Source organism: Physeter macrocephalus, chromosome 18 (assembly GCF_002837175.3).
Source record: "Physeter macrocephalus isolate SW-GA chromosome 18, ASM283717v5, whole genome shotgun sequence".
Classification (NCBI taxonomy): domain Eukaryota; kingdom Metazoa; phylum Chordata; class Mammalia; order Artiodactyla; family Physeteridae; genus Physeter; species Physeter macrocephalus.
Window position 1 is genome coordinate 98029584 of NC_041231.1, and position 20470 is coordinate 98050053.

The 20470-nt window shown below is 46.6% G+C and overlaps 1 protein-coding gene across 2 annotated transcripts; it reads right to left on the reverse strand.

Annotated features, from left to right (window-relative positions):
- Window positions 1–1837: 1837 nt before the first annotated feature.
- Window positions 1838–19628, reverse strand: CD83 (CD83 molecule). 2 transcript variants are annotated; one of them, XM_007126701.2, is made up of 5 exons: window positions 19488–19628; window positions 19280–19395; window positions 6635–6845; window positions 4362–4468; window positions 1838–2979 (listed from the first exon to the last, which is right to left on the reverse strand). In XM_007126701.2, the coding sequence occupies exons 1-5, from the start codon at window positions 19522–19524 to the stop codon at window positions 2851–2853; spliced, it is 600 nt and encodes a 199-aa protein (XP_007126763.1). In that variant the 5' UTR covers window positions 19525–19628; the 3' UTR covers window positions 1838–2850. The 2 variants fall into 2 exon arrangements, with proteins under 2 accessions (XP_007126763.1, XP_007126764.1); XM_007126702.3 differs by having other exon boundaries at window positions 1838–2976; window positions 19488–19611.
- Window positions 19629–20470: the final 842 nt, after the last annotated feature.

Consider the following 20470-nt stretch of genomic DNA (forward strand, 5'->3'; position numbering starts at 1 on the left):
CCCACCCTGACCCTTCTCTCTCTCTCTCATCTGTTTCTCTTAAACACACACACTTTTCTTATACCAAAGACTAAGTATGAATGTTGAGTCTACCTGATCTCAAATTTCCATCATTTTTTTTTTTTTTTTTTTTTTTTTGTGGTACGCGGGCCTCTCACCGTTGTGGCCCCTCCCGTTGCGGAGCGCAGGCTCCGGACGCGCAGGCTCAGCGGCCATGGCTCACGGGCCCAGCCGCTCCGCGGCACGTGGGACCTTCCCGGACCGGGGCACGAACCCGCGTCCCCTGCATCGGCAGGCGGACTCTCAACCACTGCGCCACCAGGGAAGCCCTCCATCATTTTTTTTTTAGCTTAAATCAATCCAAACTGATGAAGGGCACCCCCCTCCCTGGCCTCTCAGGTACTATAATTCTAATGACCATGAAGCATTTAGGTTCATCTTGTATTAATCCTCTGAAAGCAACATGACTCTCCCACCAAGTCCATCCTGTTTTTAACAAAAGCACTTTGTCCAGTATTCACTGTCCTTGCCACTTTCTCTGCTGCTTTTTTCTCCTTTTTTGTTCTCAGGTTAATCTTGTTCTGATGTTACTATTTGCCAGATACTGGGCTAGGCTCTTAGATATATTATCTCATTTAATCCTCACACAAGCCTAATAAGCAGATACTATTTTTATTCTTATTCTAAAGTACCGCCAGCTGTGGCTTAGAGAGGTGAATCCCCTGCCCAAGGTGGTAAAATTTCTAAGTGGTGAAGCTGGGCGTCAAACCAGCTAAAAACTCTTGAGTTCTTCATTACCATGCCAATGGTCTCACCAGCATTTTTGGTAAAGCATTTGAGGATGGAGTTGATTCCACTGAAAGGGAATCTATAGCTTTTACAGACATATTATGGGCATTCATCTTCACAAAGAGTCATTTTCCAAAGTGGATTCACCTATAACGCTTTTATAACTATTACAACCACCAACCACTTGCACTAGATTGTTCTTACCATTGGGGGAGGGGAGGTAATGGAACTATTTGAGAATTTTGAGTGAAACCCCGTGAATCCCAGGTACAGAGCCCGACTTTACACATCCTTCTGAAGTAGAAACCCTCCTCCTTTCCATCCCTCCCACCTATGGTCATGCATGTGGTCAAGCTGATCATGTACTGCCTGGTGGCAAGGCAACTCGAGGACGGATTCAGGAGCATCTTTGGGAAGAAGGGGATGCCGTTTCACAGACGTCTACCTGCCATAAATGCCCCCCCCACACACACACTCAGAGGAAGGACTCAGCCAAGCTTTCAATTCTAGAATTTCATCTTGGGTCTGGTTCTCAAACTAGTTTACAGACACACCAGCACTCCTCGCAAAGTCTTACGAGTAGTTTTAAATATAAAAGAGAAAAACACTCCCTCTTCACATGCATACATTTAATAACATGAAAGCTATGACAAAGAGGCAGAAACACTAAACTTGTCATCCCTTTTACTCCCTAATATTAGCACGGGCAATATTCTCTTCGGCGAATAAGTAGGGAAAGGGCCAAGTCTGATAAGAGAAACCCAACAATTGCCAGAACGTCAATGGAACATTTGAGAACTCCCTTCTCCCCATGGCCTGGTGGCTCGTGAGTGTCCGTATCTTGGAGTACTTTTGGCCGGTGCTTCAAGAACAGACCACTGAACTGGCCTCACTTCCCCAAAGGAATTCATACAGAAGACTATGGGAAAGTGTCCTTTGTAGCCTTCTTTGTTTGGAACGATGGAAAACATAAAAAATGAAAAGCATTTTCTCATGCCCAGAACACCACTGCAATAATAAGGATAATGACCCAAAGGAGTTTGGAGTTTGGATAGTGCTTTATACTCTTTCAAAGAATTTTCACATACGTTTTTTTCAATCAACGCATACATCAACCTTTTGGTTTACAACTGAGAAAGTAGAAACCATAAGGATCTTGTCCAAGATCAGACAGCTAAGTAGTGGGACAACTGGGGCCAGCATCCAGTTTGCACAATTGGTCCAGCATTTTCATCAGGTCCCTAAATAGCTCTCCCTCCTATTGTCACAGTTTCCGACTTCTTCTCACCCTCCATATGCAGGTTGCTTGTCAGTTAACAACAATATCTAACTGAAGATACAGATTTCAAAAGGAGAAGAAGCACAAATCCTTCTTTGACAAGTATACACAGATATAAAAATAATTGTGACATTCTTCTCTATTGCTTCTTTATGGATGCCTTTCCCAGATAAAAGGCCCTGCTGGGGACAGTTCATCGACCTGTTATTTCTGCGTACACATCATACTCCTTGGTAATAGCAGGGCCTTCATGCCGGGAAACTATTTGCTAAATATTTCCCTCTGTCTCTCAGCTTAGCCTGTCACTTTCTCCCAGACATAAAACATCTGGGCTTAGACAAGAAAACACAGCAAATTCAGAGATGTTTTCCAGATGTGGAAGAGGACAGCTGCCCTCAAGGGTCTACACAGGGCCAACTCCAGGCATTCATATATCCCAAGGTCCTTTTCCAACTGCATCTCACCATAGCTTTTCTAAGACTGAAAAAAACTTGTCCAAGAGGTTGACCAGATAGCTGAATAAAACGCTAAGAAGGTCATAAAGGAGCAGCACTGGAAAGCACCCTGTAGGCGGCCCCGTGCTTTGTGGTCATGTCACAATTTTCAAGGCCCTGCTCACAAAAAGTGGGGTGGGATCCACTTTTGGATGTTGCAGTCAAGTGAAGGGCTTCACAGGAAGGATGGTGTCTTCAGTGTGGGGCTCAGGCTTCTCCTGTCCATTGTGACGTGGACGCACACCACGGAGCCTTCAACCTTGGAAAAACAATCTGCAGACATCCTGCTCACACCAGTTCCGTTTTGTGAAGGGTCACTGGCTCCAAATGCTTATCTGGGGGGGTAACTGGGAGAAAAGCATTTTCCGTGGCAGGTTTAAGAAAGTCTGGAAAAATACTCTGCTGTCGTGCAAACTTCTGAAAAATAAAATCAAAGAGATACGTTGAGAAGTGAATAATTGGAAAAATGCTTCAGCTGTCACCTGGATTTAAACTCCATTCATTAGGAGCTGACTGCACAGCTCATGTGGGAGCCCTCGTGGTGCGGGCTACATCACTCACCCTACAGTGGGCTTGTGCTATTTCGCTGGTATCTCCAAACCTCAACCAGGAGTTACAGACTGGGGCCATTTCCAGACCCTAACATTATGATTTCCTGCATGGAAAATCAGTGCCCAAAGAAACAGGCATTTGCCAACAAAACACTAGAGTCACTCATTTAAAAAATTTACCACCAGGTAATGCCAATTATCTTCTTATATGCAAATAACTCTAAAGACCAAGCTGTAAGTTCCCTGGGGGAAGGACATAGTTCTTATGCCTTTTTACATGCCCTCCAGTGCCTAGCATAATGCCTTATACACAGTAGGCGCTCAATGGAGTCTTCTGATGGACTGACATCTAAAATAGCAACCAGAGAGATGAGTGTTTGGCCAGAGTCAAGCAAGTGAACAGAAGGGGCCAGTGAGTGACAAGAACCAGTGCTGGAATAGCTCCTGGGTGACCGATGTCCTGGTCCCCAAATAGCCAGCACTTCCTGATCCTGCTGAGACATAGGGGACAGATCACTTCCTAGTGGGTCAGGCCCAGAGCTGGCCCTGTTCCCCTATGACCACTGTCAACCCAGGTGACCAGCCACACACAAAGAGGCTTGGGGGGCAGGGAGGAGTCTAGGCTGGAGTCTGCAACCAATGGGTCAAGGGCATGTCCAGGAAACCCAAGTACTGGCCAGCAGTCCTCTACCCCAGGCTGCACCCTGTGTACCTCTGGCTTCTCTGGATTAATTCTTAAAAAGTGATATCTAAAATAGCAACCAGAAGTACCAAAAAAAAAAAAAAAAAAAGTGGTGGAAGTACCAAAATTATAAGAGGGAATCTCTAAGAGAAAAGAGTTCAAGGGCCAACCAAGGAGATGGATCCATCACCAGGGTGGCCGGGCTTGCTCACCTGCCTACAGGAAGAACAGCACCTCGCCCGGATGGTGGATGGGCAGGGTCCAACTTTCTTCCACCGTTCTACAAGGCCTGCTGGTGCTTTAGGAGGATTCTTTGGCATTTCACAAACTTCCATCACTGTCTTATTTCATTTTCTCTTCACAAGGCTCTGTGTGGAGCCACCAGATGGAAAACAAGCTGGGAGCTTCCCAGAGAGATTCTCACAGTCTGGGGGCCTCAGTAAGGCCAGGGTTCTGCAAATAGGTCTCTTGCCATTACGAAATGACTCACACTGTCTACAAAACGCATTCGATTGGTAACCCAGGTGATCTTTTAATAATGAGAGATGTTTAAGAAAGATACTTACGCAAGTGAAAATGATGAGTGTGACGTAGAAAATGACCAGAGCCAACAGCAGGACAACCTCAGCTCTGTATTTCTTAAAAGTCTCTTCTTTGCGTCCCTTAGAGCATCCTTCAAAAAGAAATACGTAAAATATGAAGCCGTTGAACAGGGCTCTTCTACCAGGATGAAAAAGCTAAGGATGTTTTGTTCTGGCTTTTTAAAGTCCTACTGGTCTCCCCTTCTTACCCTCACGTCTGTACCGTGGGAAGGACATCGGTAATGACGGCGGTGACCGCAGCTGACGTTCACACTCACCCTGTGCCTGGCTCCGTGCAAAGGGGCTGACATCCAGCATCTCACTGAACCTTCAGGGGCAGGTCTGAGTGCCCCAGTTTACAGAAGAAGGAGCCAAGGCCCAGAGAGGCTGATGGATTAAGGCAGGTGGCAGAGCTGCCCTGCTATTATGGAACAAGTCGATGCATCTTTGTAGACCTGTTAAAGCCCCTCCACCAAGGCTGACAGCCAAGGGGGGCTACGGAACAGCTCCCTGGGGGCTGCTAAAGGCTGTGGCCTCAGCCCCGGGAAGGGGGCAAGTGCAGGAGGAGGGAGGCCTTCAGCCCAGGAGGGGACAAGGCGGGGACAGCTTCTCCCCACTCAAGCACGACATCCAACGTGCAGCAAGGTTGCTCAGGGAGCTGGCTTGAGCACTGGGCCAGGAGCGGATGGGGTGAGGGTGACAGGAGGGGCTTCCGCCCTCAGGGCCACGGATGGGCCTCCAGACAGCTGTCGACCCCTGAAACTAGATTCCAAATTTTGGGCAATGGTCTGGGGATGGATTCTCACAGAGGCCTGTGACCCCAGAAGAGAAGGGCTGAGAGCCACTGGTGGTTCTAACATTTATCAAGCATTCAGTCCCCCCACCCCGGGCACCAGACTGAGCATTTCAGTGCAATATCTCATTCAACCTTCACCACAAGCTGGGTAGATACCTGTTCTGTAGATAATATCAATATTATATTATCCCCATTTTAAAGATGAGAAAACCAAGGCTCAGAGGTTTCCCCAAGGTAAGACGCTAATGAGCAGCTGAGCTAATATTTGAACCAGATCCAAGTGGCTCTAGTCTGACCACTCAACTTGTAGGCAGCACTGCCATCGCAGAGGACAGGAAAGCAACCAGCTTTTCTCTATTCCTTTCCTCTCTGCTCCCCGCAGCACATGCCTGCCCTCTCTGCCCTTCCTGCCAGGCTGCTCGCATTTCTCATTCACGTGAATAATACTCTCTGAGGGAGCACACCACGGCAGGTACGGTAAATGCCATGAAGACAAACGAAGCAGCGTCAAGGGCTAGAGACTGAGAAGGGTATAGGTGGTGTGTGTGTGTGTGTGTGTGTGTGTGTGGGTGTGTGTGTGTGTGTGTGTGTGTGTGTGTGTGTATGTATAGGACAGTGAACCAAATCCAAACGCTGACCCCTAACCAGCGATTGCGTTCTTGTGAGTGTGGGAATATTATGTTGAGTCAGATTCCTTTCCGCTTCTCCGTGGAAGGAGAAAGTAGCCATTGTACAAAGTCAGGGCCTCTGTAACAACATGTTTGTCATTTCAAGCCTCAGCCACTAACAAGAGTTGGGCCAAAGTCAAATGCAAGGCGTATTTTAAGCTACATAAAGAAAAGTTATGGAAATAAGTCCAAGGAGATAATCCTTGTCTTTACACTTGATTCCTGGTCTTACTGCATAGAGCAAAAATGTGCCTTCTGTCACGGGAACGCTATTTTCTTGCTGTACCCTTTTTCTTTGGCTTGAGTTGAGGTATTGGGACATTCAATTGCTGTAAAGTGGGAGAGAAATGCTGTTCTCATGTGAAAAAGGTGGAAACATGAAGCAGCTCCCTTAGGCCAGGTTAGAAAGCCCCCAATGAGCAGAATATTACACAGTTATCTGATATATTCGGGAGACTACCCAGTTTCTCTGTCTTCCAAAAATTAGACTTGGACACTTCCTATTGGCTCCGAAGGACTCTTAACATGAGTAAGAGTTGTTTGATTTAGTTGTCTCACTACATTTGGCACCCACCCCAGTCAGACTGGGGTAGATCTGTCCTTATTTAAAAGAAAGAAAAAAGAAAGTAGAGAAAGTTATGACATCCTTGCAGTAGAATTTAGCTTTCAGCCACAGATATTATCCAAAGCTTCTGAATTACAGGGTAAACTTGGATTGAGGGGATCAAGTTTAGGACCTACAGAAAGTGCCCTGCATACTGTAAGAAGAAAACAGGTGCCGCAGATCACCTCACCTGTCACTTTCAAGATCGTGGTGCCACTTAGGTTTCTCTGCCCTTCTGGATCCACCAGAGTGCACCTGTAGGTCCCCGAGTTGCAGCTGGTAGTGTTTTGGATCCTCAGGGAATACAGCCTTTCCCTGGGGGCCTCTGAAGAGGCCCTCTGCTGATAGGGCTGCAGGTCCTCCTGGGGCACCTCCATCCTCTCTGCACTTCCATTTGTGAGCTGTTAAGAAAGAATCATATACAGACTCAGAGAAGAGACATAGAGAACAGACTTGTGGTTCCCAAGGGGGAGGTGGGTGGGTGAGGGATGGATTGGGAGTTCGTGCTGAGCAGATGCAAACTAGTATATATAGGATGGATAAACAACAAGGTCCTACTGTATAGAGCAGGGAACTATATTTAATATCCTGTGATAAACCATAATGGAAAAAATATGAAAAAGAATATATGTATAACTGAATCACTTTTGCTGTACAGTAGAAATTAACACAACATTGTAAATCAACTAGACTTCAATAAAATAAATTTAAAAAACAAGAATCAAACCACATCATGCTCTACTGCCGGAACCTACAAGCACTGGGCCTCCACATCAAGGTTCTACCTCTTGTTTTCATAAAATCCATCCTCAGCTAATTGTTTTAGAACAAGATACTGTGTGTGTGTGTGTGATTTCTGGGGGAGGAGGAGAGAATCTAGGAGAATTCTTTAAGGCTCCATCTTTTTTAGAATAAGATCAGGACCGCATTTTACGACTCTCTGTATCCCGACATGAAGGAGGGAGTGTTCCTACTGACGATAACCATGTGTCACTGACGATATGTGATGAAGCATATGAACCACACTGAATCACATTCCCTTGCTGGTTGTTCTCTATTCAATGTTCTCTTGTTTTCTTCAGATACCAACTCACCCACTGACTGATTCTTATTTTTGCAGCCCATCCTTTTATTTGGAAACGTTTCTAAATCTGTTAAGGTCATTGCCAAACAACTCGACAGAAAACACAGAGATGCAGATGAGCAATGCCTCTCATGAAGTCACCCTGTTCTTCAGAGGCTGCGTACCCGCGGGGTCATCTGTGATGCTGCAGGATGTACCACGCTCACGCCTCTGCTAAGGCAGGAAGACAGCTGACAACAGCGCCACGTGGAGATTTTATGGGTCAGGTCACTTGGTAGTAACATCAAGATATACATGGAGGGCAATTACGGCTTAAATCATTGTACCCGGGATGGACCAGCCCAACTGGGGTAGATGCCAAATTTAGCCAAACTAACCTGGCTGGTTTTCTTTCCCTGAACAGTCTTTGCAATTCAACTGGTGGGGTCTTTCCATCATCTCCTACTTCCACGATTAAGCACACGTCACGTTCACCATCAATTCCCTTTTTCCCCAGATATATTTTTAATTTGTCTAGTTAACGTGCTCGTTGATCCTCCACTGACATGTTTTAAAGCTTCTAAAACTCATTTACATAAACAGTAAAGCCAATCACCGTTTCCAGGGTGCAAGGGCAGCCCCGAGCCCTTTGCTGGGTGGCTGGGGAACAACAGGGAGCCTGGGATTCAGTGGCGTTCCTTCCCTGTCCCCAGCGTCGTGGCCGCACCAAAGGGCCCCCTTAGGGAAAGACACCGCCCTCGGACACTGCTGCTGTCTTTGCCGGCACCTGCTGCTGTTTAATCTCCTGTACCGGGCGCACCCCACAACTCCTCTCCTACTTTTCAAAAGGCAGTCAGCACAGGGAAATAAATAACCAAGGAATGGGGGGAACACCCAGTGAGGCAGAGGCAGCCCAGGGCAGAAGACATACATGCACATACACACACACACCCTCCTTGGTTTCTGCTTCATTTATTAAGTCGGGGGATGCACCTTGAGGTCCACGGAAAGCTCAGATTCCAGCTTCCACGGCTCGGGCTCCTAACGGCATTCCTGTGGAGTGGCCTGCAGAGACATCTGGTGGCTGATTTATCGCTCCTGCAAGAAACCCTGCTTCATTCACTCCTAGCGCTGGGCTGAGACTAACAGCTTTTCTCAGGCGAGGTCTATGAACGTAAATCCCATTTCCTGACAGCCCTTGTGCTGAAAGGTTCCTTCCAAAATAATCAAGACTGGGGCATTTCGGTGTTCAAAAACAGAGCAAGAAAACAAGCAAACAAAAAAAGGAGGTGTGGTCAAGGAACCTCAGGCATCTAACTGATTTTAGAACACGTCTAAGTTAGACCAGTTTTCCCCTTTTCAAGTCTGATTAAACCCAAAATTGCAGACTTATCATGTGCCTGCACCTCTCCTCTCCTCTGCTGCCTGGCAGAAGCGCTCCGTCCCACCAGAGCTTTTGATGGGTCAGGTGCCCAGGACCATCCCGGGCCAACTGCTTCCAAGACTCCCTCCCCCACCTCACCCCCCAAGGCCAGTTTGAACTAATTAACTCAGCTTAATCTCTGCAGTCCCCAGGATGCTGTCTCAATCTGCTTTTCTTTCCTAAATTAACCTCCAAATGTGTTCAACTCAGATTTCTTTCCAATAGATTTCACTGGAATTCAGTTTTGTAGAAATCCCTGCATCCGAAAAGATGGAAACTTGGCTGCAACAATCATTTTGAGATTTTCTACCTCAGATTTTCTCCTTAGGGTGGTCTTCTCTCCTATCCAGTGACCCCTCCCTCAACTCAAAAAGACCTATCTGAAAGCCAAGATCAAAAAAAAATAAAAAACAAAAACGAAAACAAAAAACTGAGAACCCCTCTGGAGCTGGTGGAAATATAAACTATTGTGCTTTATTTACATAAAGATGGCCCCTTTATCACGCTGACTGCTGGGAACTGCTGAAGCAAGTACGTGGTGGTGATCAGAACTGACTGGCAGTGCCTTCTGCCTATTTGCAGAAGAGAATTCATTTTTAAAATCAGCAGTAACAACAAAAAGTAGTTTATGTGATGGTCAGATTTCCACGGGTCTCTGATAAAACCTCCAGAGAGGTTATTTTACAACGGCAAAGCCAAGGCAGGGTGAAATCATAAGAATGAAAGTAAGAGGTAGGGGAAAGTCAAAACGAAGAACCCCAAAGCAGCCTGCAGAACTCTGATTTACTGAACCACCACAGCCATCAGTGGGATCGTGGCAAAAATAGCTCAACTCTTCACGGGGTCACCTTCCAATGGCCCCTTCCTGGGTCTTCCTGAAAGACCCAGAGAACTGAGAGAAGTACTGGCTTAACCTGGGACCTCTTGCCAACGTGATGAACAGCTCTCTGCTCCTGATAACTACCTGTAACAAAAGGAACCTTCTGTAACTTCACACAGTGCACGTGGAAATAGCTCAGAACCTTCCTTCTAGCTTCAAGCTGCAGGTGTGCACACAGCCTATTCGCCCTTCGTTCTGCCTCTACAGCTGCAAAAATAGTTGTAGTTTCCATGTTAACCTCACATGCTCAAGACGCGCGTGCGCAGGCGCTAGCGGTACCGAGAGACTTTATGCAAAAGTTCAAATCATCATCTTCAGCACCGTGGCCAAGCAGCCATCACCCCGCGGTATCGGGTGAGTGAGCCGCGGCCCAAGCAGCACTGCTCAAGAACCGAAGGAATTTCAGGGGGAGGAACATGCAATAACAGCAAATGGGCCATCCTCAACTTCGCCTGGTTTTATGAATTCTTATAAACAGTTGAGCTGGCTCAAAATCAACCACTGGCAAGAACGACTCTCAACATTCCAAATCTAAAAGTGTTTCATTGCCTCTCTGCAAAAGCATTTTAGGAAATAGTCATTTATAACAAAAGGAACCCTCAGATTCATTCACAGCCGAGTGTAACTGACAGGAACTATTTAACGCACACTTTGCGACGCTCATGTTGCAGAGGGCTACACCACAGCACGCTGTGGGCAAATTAATTCCTCAAAACACTCATCCAAATTATGTTTTTAAAACCCACATTCCAGGGCCTCCCTGGTGGCGCTGTGGTTGAGAGTCCGCCTGCCGATGCAGGGGACGCGGGTTGGTGCCCCGGTCCGGGAGGATCCCACGTGCCGCGGAGCGGCTGGGCCCGTGAGCCATGGCCGCTGCGCCTGCGCGTCCGGAGCCTGTGCCCCGCGACTGGAGAGGCCACAGCGGTGAGGGGCCCGCGTACCGCAAAAAAAAAAAAAAAAAAAAAAATCCACATTCCATGCATTAACTCTTATGCTGACAAATTTTATCTTTCTGATTGAATTAGAAAAGGCAAAATATAAGACATCTCATTTTCAGAAAGCCTACGGACTTTTGTCTCAAGGCCTCCAATTTGACTAAATAATTTAAATACCATATTCCTTCTCTAAGATGGAGATCTGACCTTAAGGAAACCACAAGCCCTAAGTTAAAATAAATTCTCTTTAATTTGCCGAATACTAAACCAAGCAAATACAAGTAGTAATTTTAAACGCATGTGAATTGGTTTTTTTAATGCTGGATACATTTGAACTAGAAAGAAATCAAATAAATATCTAAATATGGCTGAAATTGAACCAATATTTCAGTCAAATCCCTATTGTGAAAAGGGATTTTTTTAGAAGTTTACATAATTTTATCCAAATATATGCTAACTTCCTAGATTACCATCTTTGGATATAAGAGGACAACAGCTCCATTCCTATTGCACAGAATTTTGATTCCACAGCCTTGAAATCCAAATTTATCATGCATGAGATCTGTTAAGAATGTGATAGGAAAGTAAAAGAAAAGGGAAGAGATTTTTTCTGAGGAGAAAAATGTGTGCACATATATATATGCATATAAATATTTAATCCAACAATTTAATTAAACATATTTAAAGGAATGGATGTTAGTATTTAAAGGTGGTATTAAATTAATCTGATATATTCCAATCACATCGAACAGCTTTTTTTATTGCATTTCCCATGCACTAACATTCATGTACCTTGGTTTCCAACTCAATTAAAGTGCCAATATAATCCCCATTCATCATAAAAACAGCTCTTTATAACATGCAAAAGAGTTTGGCTCAGAGGTTGATGTCATATTGGGGGTAGAATGTATGAGCATTAACATCGTTTTTTTCTAAGTGTAGTTTTATTGGAAAAATGATTTTCCACTTTGAAATTTACTGGGTCTAACAGACAGAGTTGGATTTATGGCTGTTAACAGAGTTATGAGTATGGCAGAGGCAATGTAATTAAGAGCACAGGCTTTGGTGTTGGACAGACGTGGAAACAAACGCCAGCCCCACCATGGCTAGCTCTGCTCTTGGCGAAGGGCCTGGAGCGCTCAGGCTTCATTTGCTCCCCTGAGATGGCGGAGGGTAACTACACCTCCCAAAGTTGGTATGAATATACCTATGATGAGGTAGGTGGGTACTGTAGCATAGTGTCAATCACACAGAAAGTGCTAAAAATGTTACCACTCTTTTTTTCACAGTTAAGTTCTAAACAGTTCCCTGCACGTAGGAAATATTCAAAAAGTATTTATTTAATGAATGAGTGAATTTTAGAAACAATGAGGAAGACACAAGGGCACTAGCTCTGGAATCAGAAGACCTGAAGTCAAGCATCAGGTAGCTGGGTCACTGTGGGGAAATCGCTTTACCTCTGACTTGTATTTCCTCATCTCTAACTACCTTACTTCCCTCGTGGGGTTATTTTAAGAATCAGATGAGAAAACACATAATAGTGCTTCATAATCGGTAATGTTGGTAACAGGAATTGTTGTTGTATCCAATAGCTTTCTACTCCGCCCACCCATTCAGTCATTTCTTCCAGCTGATACTTCCAGTCTCCTCTGGCAAAGCTGTTCTAGAAGTCCCAATCTCTGCTCTAGGGAGAAATTTTTTCTGCCCACAAGGTCTCCAAAAGAGCCACAACATTCTGAATTTCTAAGGCACCATCATAATGTGGAAAACACCCTTTGGAACTGGGCTTTGAAGGCAACGTTAGGCCACTCACTGTTCATGCCAATCGTCCTTCTTCCATTAGCTTCTTGTGGGTCCTGCTGGACCGGGAGGGGCATCCTTATGGGCTCTGAGCTCATGTCCTTCAGAGGGCACTACATCTGGTTCTAGAAAAGGCACATTTGACTCTGGCCTGACCTCCGTGACCAGAGGGAATGGTTCTGATGGATCCATGACCCAATCAAAGCCACTTAAGTGTAATCTGACATTGTTGAGATGGAAGAGACACAGTCTTTTGCTTTGCACTTGATCTCGGGAGGACAGACAAGCCTGCAGTTACCGGCTACTATCTCACTGCCACGTGGAGGCTGATAATAAAACCAACACGAAGGAAGGAAAAGTTGAGAGATAAAAAGTCACCGAGCCCTGAGGATATTCACGAACCTCCAAATTTAGCCTTACCGCAAACTGAGTGCCTTCAGACAACAGAAATTTATTCTCTTACAGTTCTGGAGGTCAGAGGTCTGATACCAAGGTGCTGGCAGGGCAGTGCTCTCTCTAGGGGAGAATCTGTTTCATGCCTCGCTCCTGGCTTCTGGTGTTGCTGGAAACTGGCATTCCTTGGCCTGTAGACACATCACTTCGGTCTCTGCCTTCACCTTCACGTGGTGTTCTCGCTGTGCCTCTGTCTCTGTGTTTCTGCTTTCTTATAAGGACACCCGGCACTGGATTCAGGGCCACCCTAATCAAGTATGAGCTCACTTTAACTTGGTTACATCTGCAAAGACCCTATTTCCAAACAAGGACACACTCACAAACACCAGGGATTAGGACTGAGACGTAACTTTTTTGTGGGACCCGATTTAACCCACAACATCAGGCATAACTGAAGTCGGAACTATATTTTGATTTTTAAAAATTATTTATTTCAACCACATGAGCCAATATAGTCCCTTTTCTTTAAGCTAGTTTTGACTGGATTACAAGCCTTCACAACGGAAAGATTCCTAATTGATAGGAGCACCTTGCCCCACTCCAGAAATAAATGTGGCACATGCGGGGCGAGCTCCACGTGGCTCCAACCTCAAGGCCAGTCCTGCTTTGTCACTCAGGCTCACGTGCATCCCACTGCTTGGTGGAAGAGACACCAGGGTCTGACTGGACTCGGGTCCTTTGTTCTCCAGAACTGACCCAGTGAGTCAGGTCCTGGGTGAACATGAATTGTCTATGGCAATGAGCATCTATCTTTTCCCATAGGTTTTCCCCATCTGGACCAATCATCCCAGACAACTACCAGTTCTTCTGGAATCTACCTTCTCTCGGACAATTGGGACAAGAACGTGCAGTAGACTAGCTGGTGCTCCACAAAAATATCAAGTGATATTCACAAGCCTTGGGCTACTACTTCTATACCAGAACTACATGACACACACAGAAATTTTACCCAAGTATGCCCCAGTGCAAAAACAAAAATTAAAAATATGCTTCAGGTGTAAAGAGTCTTAGGGAAGTACTTTAGTTCCTCTGGTTTGAGCTAGCACTGTTGGTAGAAAATCTGAGGTTATTCCAAGAGAAGCCAGGAAGGACTTATGGAAACAGTTTCAGTTGGAGGAACCCTCTTTTTAGGTAATGTATCTCTTTTTAGTCCTGCCCTACATAAAACCTTCCCTGATGTCACTAAGACCTTCTTCTAACTTCCTCTTTTTTGTGTAGTGACATAACCCAGTACAGAACTAACATAATCAGTCCTCATGCGACTCGGGTTCCCCCTTTTATTTATGGAAAACAAGTGTTTGCAGTTTTTTCTCTTTAACTCTCAGCTGCCTTTTTCCTCCTTACCCTCTTCCAAGCTGAAAGATTTTTAGCAACTTTGCTGTGTCTCATCATTGTCCAAAAATCTCAGTGCTCCATCATTCTCCTCTGGTTGGGACTTCTTCTAGAGCCTGGCCCACTCCTCCCTAGAACCATGTGGACAACAGGACTGGTGACCAAGAGAGAAGGGGAGGTATCCCCCAGGGGTGTGCTGCAGCCTCACTGAGCTAATCCGATGGCAGTTTCACTGCAGTGAAAGACTAAAGCTCCCCTCTGAGATTCATCTTCGGGGACGAATTATAGTCTGTCTTTCACCACAAGAAATACGCTTTTCCTCTGACATAGTTTTCACGATGTTATCCTCTTTGCTCAAAAACTTTCAAAGGCTCCTTGCTGCCGAAAGGACCAAGTTCAAGCCCTTATAATTCAGCATTCGGGGGTGTTCCCAGTCTGTTCCCAGCCTGCTTGCTGGCATTACCTCTCAGTCCTCTGTAGTATGATCCTCCCTTCCAGATCATTAGTTTCCCCTCGGTCCCCCCAAATGCGTGTGGATTCCCGTGTCCATGCCTTTGACAGTCCTCCGGCAAAAGGTCCATACTGGTCTTAGGATGGCTATTGCCAGGCGCAGGGCTTGGCACACATTTGGGACATAGAAATATTTATGAATTGAGGAAAATGTAAATATGGGAGACATCTGAAAATTCACTTTTTTGCCTTTCATAGTCTGACCTAAAGGTTATTCAATCAGGTCAAGTAGTATAGGTGCCAATGCGGATGGTATTTTTCTTTGATGCTCACACAGGCATTGTTTTCACATTTCAATGTTTCGGCGCTTCTGTATTTAATGTAGAAATGTTTCCTTTTTCTCCTAAAACATCTCAAATCTATCTTAAAACACACGTCGCTCTAGAATCAGGTAAGGGCAGTAAGCGGCATGCATTGTCTCCTTCGTGGGTCCATCAGGGTTGGTGGCTGTACAGATGCCACCCGCCCGGGCCACTCATCAACCCTAGCCCCTCCAAAGGCTCCTCCTTAGCACTTCCTCGCTTTGGGGCTCATTATCACACAAGATGCTAGAGACAAAAAGCAGGACTCCACTGAATAGGAGATTAGCAACATACATGGAGGACAGCTCATAACAAATCAAGGACAAGCAATATCCGTGTAGCGACTGTCCTGGAACTTTCCAAGTAGCTTCATGCGAGCCCACGAACCTGCTCTCCTTCAGTCCCCAGGAGAGCCCATGACCTGCCACAGCTGCATCTCTCCTAAATATTGTAAGGTTCAAGTGTGATCTATTCTCTGAAATCATGGTCTCACTTCCCCTTTCTCCCTTCCTCTGGAAATCATCTAAAAAGGGCACTCGTCTTGTGACGCATCTCTGTCCTCACCCCCGTGGTGTCACTCAGAGATGACACGACATATCCTCTTTCATTATGCCTCAACCTAGGGTGCTGGGGCTCCCAGCACAATACGAGACGGTGCTACGTCGCCCTCGTAAGTAACCACTCATTACAAGCAGTGGCGAACTTCAACCACGCCCGAACACTCCATTCATCCAGTGTCATCCTCCCCTTCCAGACCTTGTGCAGCCTCGTTGAAGAGACCGTGAACCCGCTCCCGCATGCAGCACAGATGTAGCCCTTTAATGGATGTCCTTACTCCTGGCAGACATGGGACTGGGCTATGACCCTCTTGTGCTAGAATCTAACCCAAGGTCACAGCCACGTTCTTCTACTTTGGTAGAAGAGTGATGGACCAACGTCTCTTTGCCTCAGAATAGCTAAAAATACCTCCCTCAACAACCACAGTCTATTCACAATCCTAAGAGCTAAACTGAATGGATAGACCGCAGTAACTTTTCTATTTCTTCCCAGTCATTCACTCTGCCTTCAAAGGTACAATACGGGCAGGGATGAGAGGAGGCCCCGTTCTTGGATCCCAGTTGGGAAGACATCAGTCCACAGGGAAGAAGAGTTGGGCTAACAGGAACTGGGCTCTCTGCCCACTCTTGACTTTACCTTTGAGCCCCTGGGCATGTCTATATTACACCCCCTGCCCAGTCCCCTGTCGTTATACCTTTGAAACAGAGAGAATAAAATGGACACTGTTCCTTCCCAACTCACCCTAATGTTGCAAATACTAAATGGACTCTGTCTGCTCCGAGTCTTTTGGTAAAAGGCACATGATAAGAAACACATGGTTTACATGGGTCCTTTTGTTAATCTTAAGTAATCAGTGCCAACTGGACAGTGGCAGGATGCTCGGTGGTGCCGGAGAACTGGGTGGTAAATGGATTTTTAAATTGTTGAGTCGTTATGACCGTAACAATGATATGCAGAAGGCCTGCAAGAATGCGATTCAATCTGGCGAACGGTGAAACCCCACACTCCAAGGGACTTTCTGCTTACTTGATCAGCATGCAGCCTACAGCTGTGCAGAGTGGTTTTACAAACCACCCTACTGATGATCCAGCTAGGCTGGCTGTGGTCATCAGGCTTAAATTCCTCACTTCATAGCTACCTCTCTGCATCACTGAAACATTTTACAAGAAAGTTGTGGGAGGAAATGACAAGATAATCTTCTGTAAAATGCAGAATTTCAGCATTTCACCACTGGCCTTATTTCCAGAACACTCTAACCATTTTTGTTGTACAAGCACAATCGATGCAAAAGTATAATTACTGGGCTGGAAAATAACAAACATCTACAGAATACGCTGAGATCTGTTCAAAAGTACTTGAAAAATAAAGCATATCACTTTCAAGGTACCTGATTAGTTTACTCGCATAGCATAGCTCTCCTATCCACCATGACTCAATCACAGTTTCCTCCTTAAAAAAAAAATAACTAGGGTATGAGTTTTCAATGACCCTATTCCACGGACCAACAGAAAAAAGAGAATGCCAAGAGACTATTGTCTTTTTCTCTTAACAGAGCTTTGAGAGACCTTCAGGGTCTTTAAAGCTTGCAAGAACTGTATTCAACAAACAAGCACATACATTATAGACTTACATCATCAGCTGACATCCAAGGAAAAGTCAAAGGTTAATCACTCTGGTTTACTGCATCATTCCAAATGACCTCGTGCAAGATTTAACTTGACAACTGTTTGAACTTTACAGTCTGAAATTTCATCTACTTGTTTCATGAGTACTTTGTAATTACTCCCCTGGGGATATTAATATTGTTTTCCCTTTTTAATTGCTCTCTGAAAGGGATAGTGGTTTCATGTTTTTCCCCTCCTTTTAGATAACCAAGTCCCTGCCTGGCTAGCCCAAAGACACTTTCATTTTCTTTAAGTAATTAATGGAGAAAACAGAAATAACAAGATAGACCTCTAAGAACCTAGGCTGTGGAGCCAGACTACTTGGTTCAAATCCCACCTCCAGCGATTAGCCCGCTGTGTAACAGCGAGCAGATTATTTCACTCCCTAAGGCTCAGTTTCCTCATCGGTAAAGCAGGAACAGTAACAGTATTGATCTCTTAAGTCCATTGGAAGGATTGGAACAGCTGATGTACATAGATATTTACCTCAGAGCTTGGCAGATGGTGAGTACTCAAATAATATTGGTTTTACAATATTTTTATTTACATACTATTGTTTTTACAAGGGAACAATTTTGGAATTGCTGTGTTCTCTGATCCCACAGTGAATAAGGTGGAAATGAAGTAGGAATAATAACAAACCTACTTTCATACACAATACAGCGCCCCGAGGCCCCAGCACCGTTTCCACTGTGCATAATCATAAAGGGTCAGCCTGAATTCACTGAGCACCTTCAAAATTAGCAGGGCAAACACTGGGTGCCATGCAGGATACACAAAAGCAGTGGCGCAGCACTGTCCCCAGGGAACTGACAATCTGCTTAGAAGACACACACACACACACACACACACAAAGAGGTTAACGGTCCTGTGCTGCCTTGTTAAATGGCTAGATACTTGTGCAGGTTCTTACAGCATCTTTTATGGTGGGCAGAAGAAAACCCAGCATTTTGTGGAAAGCTACAAACGCACAGAGATTTCCTGCAAGGTAAGATGACAAATCAGTGAGCTCTGCAGAGTAAGGCTGGGATATCATAGTCATTGTGCTTCAGTCAGAGGTGCCACTGTGGCAGTAGCCTCATTAAAGGCGGGGAGCACGGTGAGCAAAAAAAAAAAAACAAACCAGTGACAACAAACAGTGGCTGCCTGGGTTTCCAATGCCACCAGAACCACAATCTTAGATTCTGAAAAGGTTCCAGTTCAGAGGAAACCTTAAAAAAGCCTCAGTCTGACTCAATTCTCTTACAGTAGGGACAGTGACACTGTTCTTACACGCGGGGACGCCTCTGTGCACCATCACAGACGCCCTCCTTGCTGGACCTCGCAGGGGGGCCAGAGGGAGGCGCAGCCAGGGGTGCGGCAGGAGGCCGAGGGTACCCCAGAACGGGGATGACTGACAGATAACCACCACCTAAGAAACAAGCCTATCACCTCTCTCTGGTAGTCCTTCCTCTCAAGTTGCTCCCTCCCCGCCTCCCCAAATGTATGAGCACCACAGTCACAAAACACCAGAAATCAGAAATCCGGAGAGCTTCCTCGCGTCCAATGCCAAATCTGCACTAGCTGCTTTCTCCCTGGCCTGCTGTCCATAACCACAGGTGTGCTCTGGAATTAATCCAAATAAGAGGTTCTCTGCCCTCCACAACGTCTTATTTGGATCATTCATCTCAGGGCCACCTTTAGAGGCAAGAAGATTGAGGGTCCCCGGCGGAACTAAATCTAAGTCGGCCTGTACCTGGATGCGGCTGGGCTTGCAGCCGGGATGGGAGAGGCGTGTGGGAAGATCGGGTAACGAGTTCAGCTATGGGAGATGCCCACGAACCCGAGCCACAGAGGGTCGCCAGCCCAAGGAAGGTGGCTGCCCGGTCTGCAATTAAACCACCCAACCCTAACTCGCCAGCCTCGCCGCGCTTACCTTGGCCCAGGAGACCGCGTAGGGGACCTGCGGGTCCCAGGGGGCAGGGCAGGGCAAGTCCACATCCTCCAAACAGGCCACCGTCACCTCCCGCGCCGCGGGCACCAGGCTGCAGGCTGCAAGAGGGAGAGAGAGCGGCGTGAGCAAACGAGAAAAGAGGGTGTCCCGGGGAGGCGGGAGGGGGGCGCCGGGCGTCCGCGGGCCCTACCGCAGCTCAGGAGCAGGAGCTGGAGGCCGCGCGACATCGCTGGGGACTGCCGGATTGGGGCCCCGGAGCTGCCTCTTGTACCCGCACGCACCGGGACTTCCCCGGGCGGCAGTCCCGGGGGATCCCCGCGGGCGGCGGAAGCGGCGGCGCGCCTCCCCCGCCTCCACCACCCGGGGCGCCCCCGGCCCCGCCCCCCGCCGCCCCGGCCCCGCCCCCGCGCTCGGCCCCGCCCCCGCGTCGCTGCTGCTGCAGCTGCTGCCGCCGCCGCCCAGCCGCGGCGACAGCAATCCCCGAGGAAAGCACCGCGCCCGCGGCTTGGCAAACCGCGCGCGCACGCCGGACACCTTCCCGCTGACCCTCCAAACAGAGCCGGGAGCCAGGCCAGCCGAGGCTGTTAGGTCTTTTGCACGGAAGCGAAACAAGGTTCCGAGAGGAGGAGCAGCTCTCCCGATCGCCGAGCTGCCAATGGCGACATCACAGTGAACGCAAGTACTCGCCCTTCTCCACGTTCTGTGATCATCAGACTGGTTTTCCCAAGGAACCCGGCATCCGTCATACTCGGCCCCCGGCCTTCTGGCGTTGTCCGTCCATATCATCCAGCCTGTTTAAATGATTTCAACAAAGAAGAACCTCTCCTATTAAAACGAAGGTCACACACACACACACACACACACACACACACACACACACAGACAATGTATGAGAAAGATTTTTTTTAATCCAGAAGAAAATAAAAATTGCCTCTAACCATCCCGAAGTAACCTCTGGTAACATTCTGGTGTCTTTGCTTCAGTGCATAGATACTGCACGTGCTGTGTTGTAATCGACTTCATATTAGCTTAATATTTTGCAAGAGCTTCCACATCATTAAAAAGATTCAAGAGCATCATTTTGATGGCTACATAATATTCCATCCTACAGTTGTACCATAAATTAGAACCTATTAGTGTTGGACATGTTTAGTCTAGGGTTAGTAGTCTAGA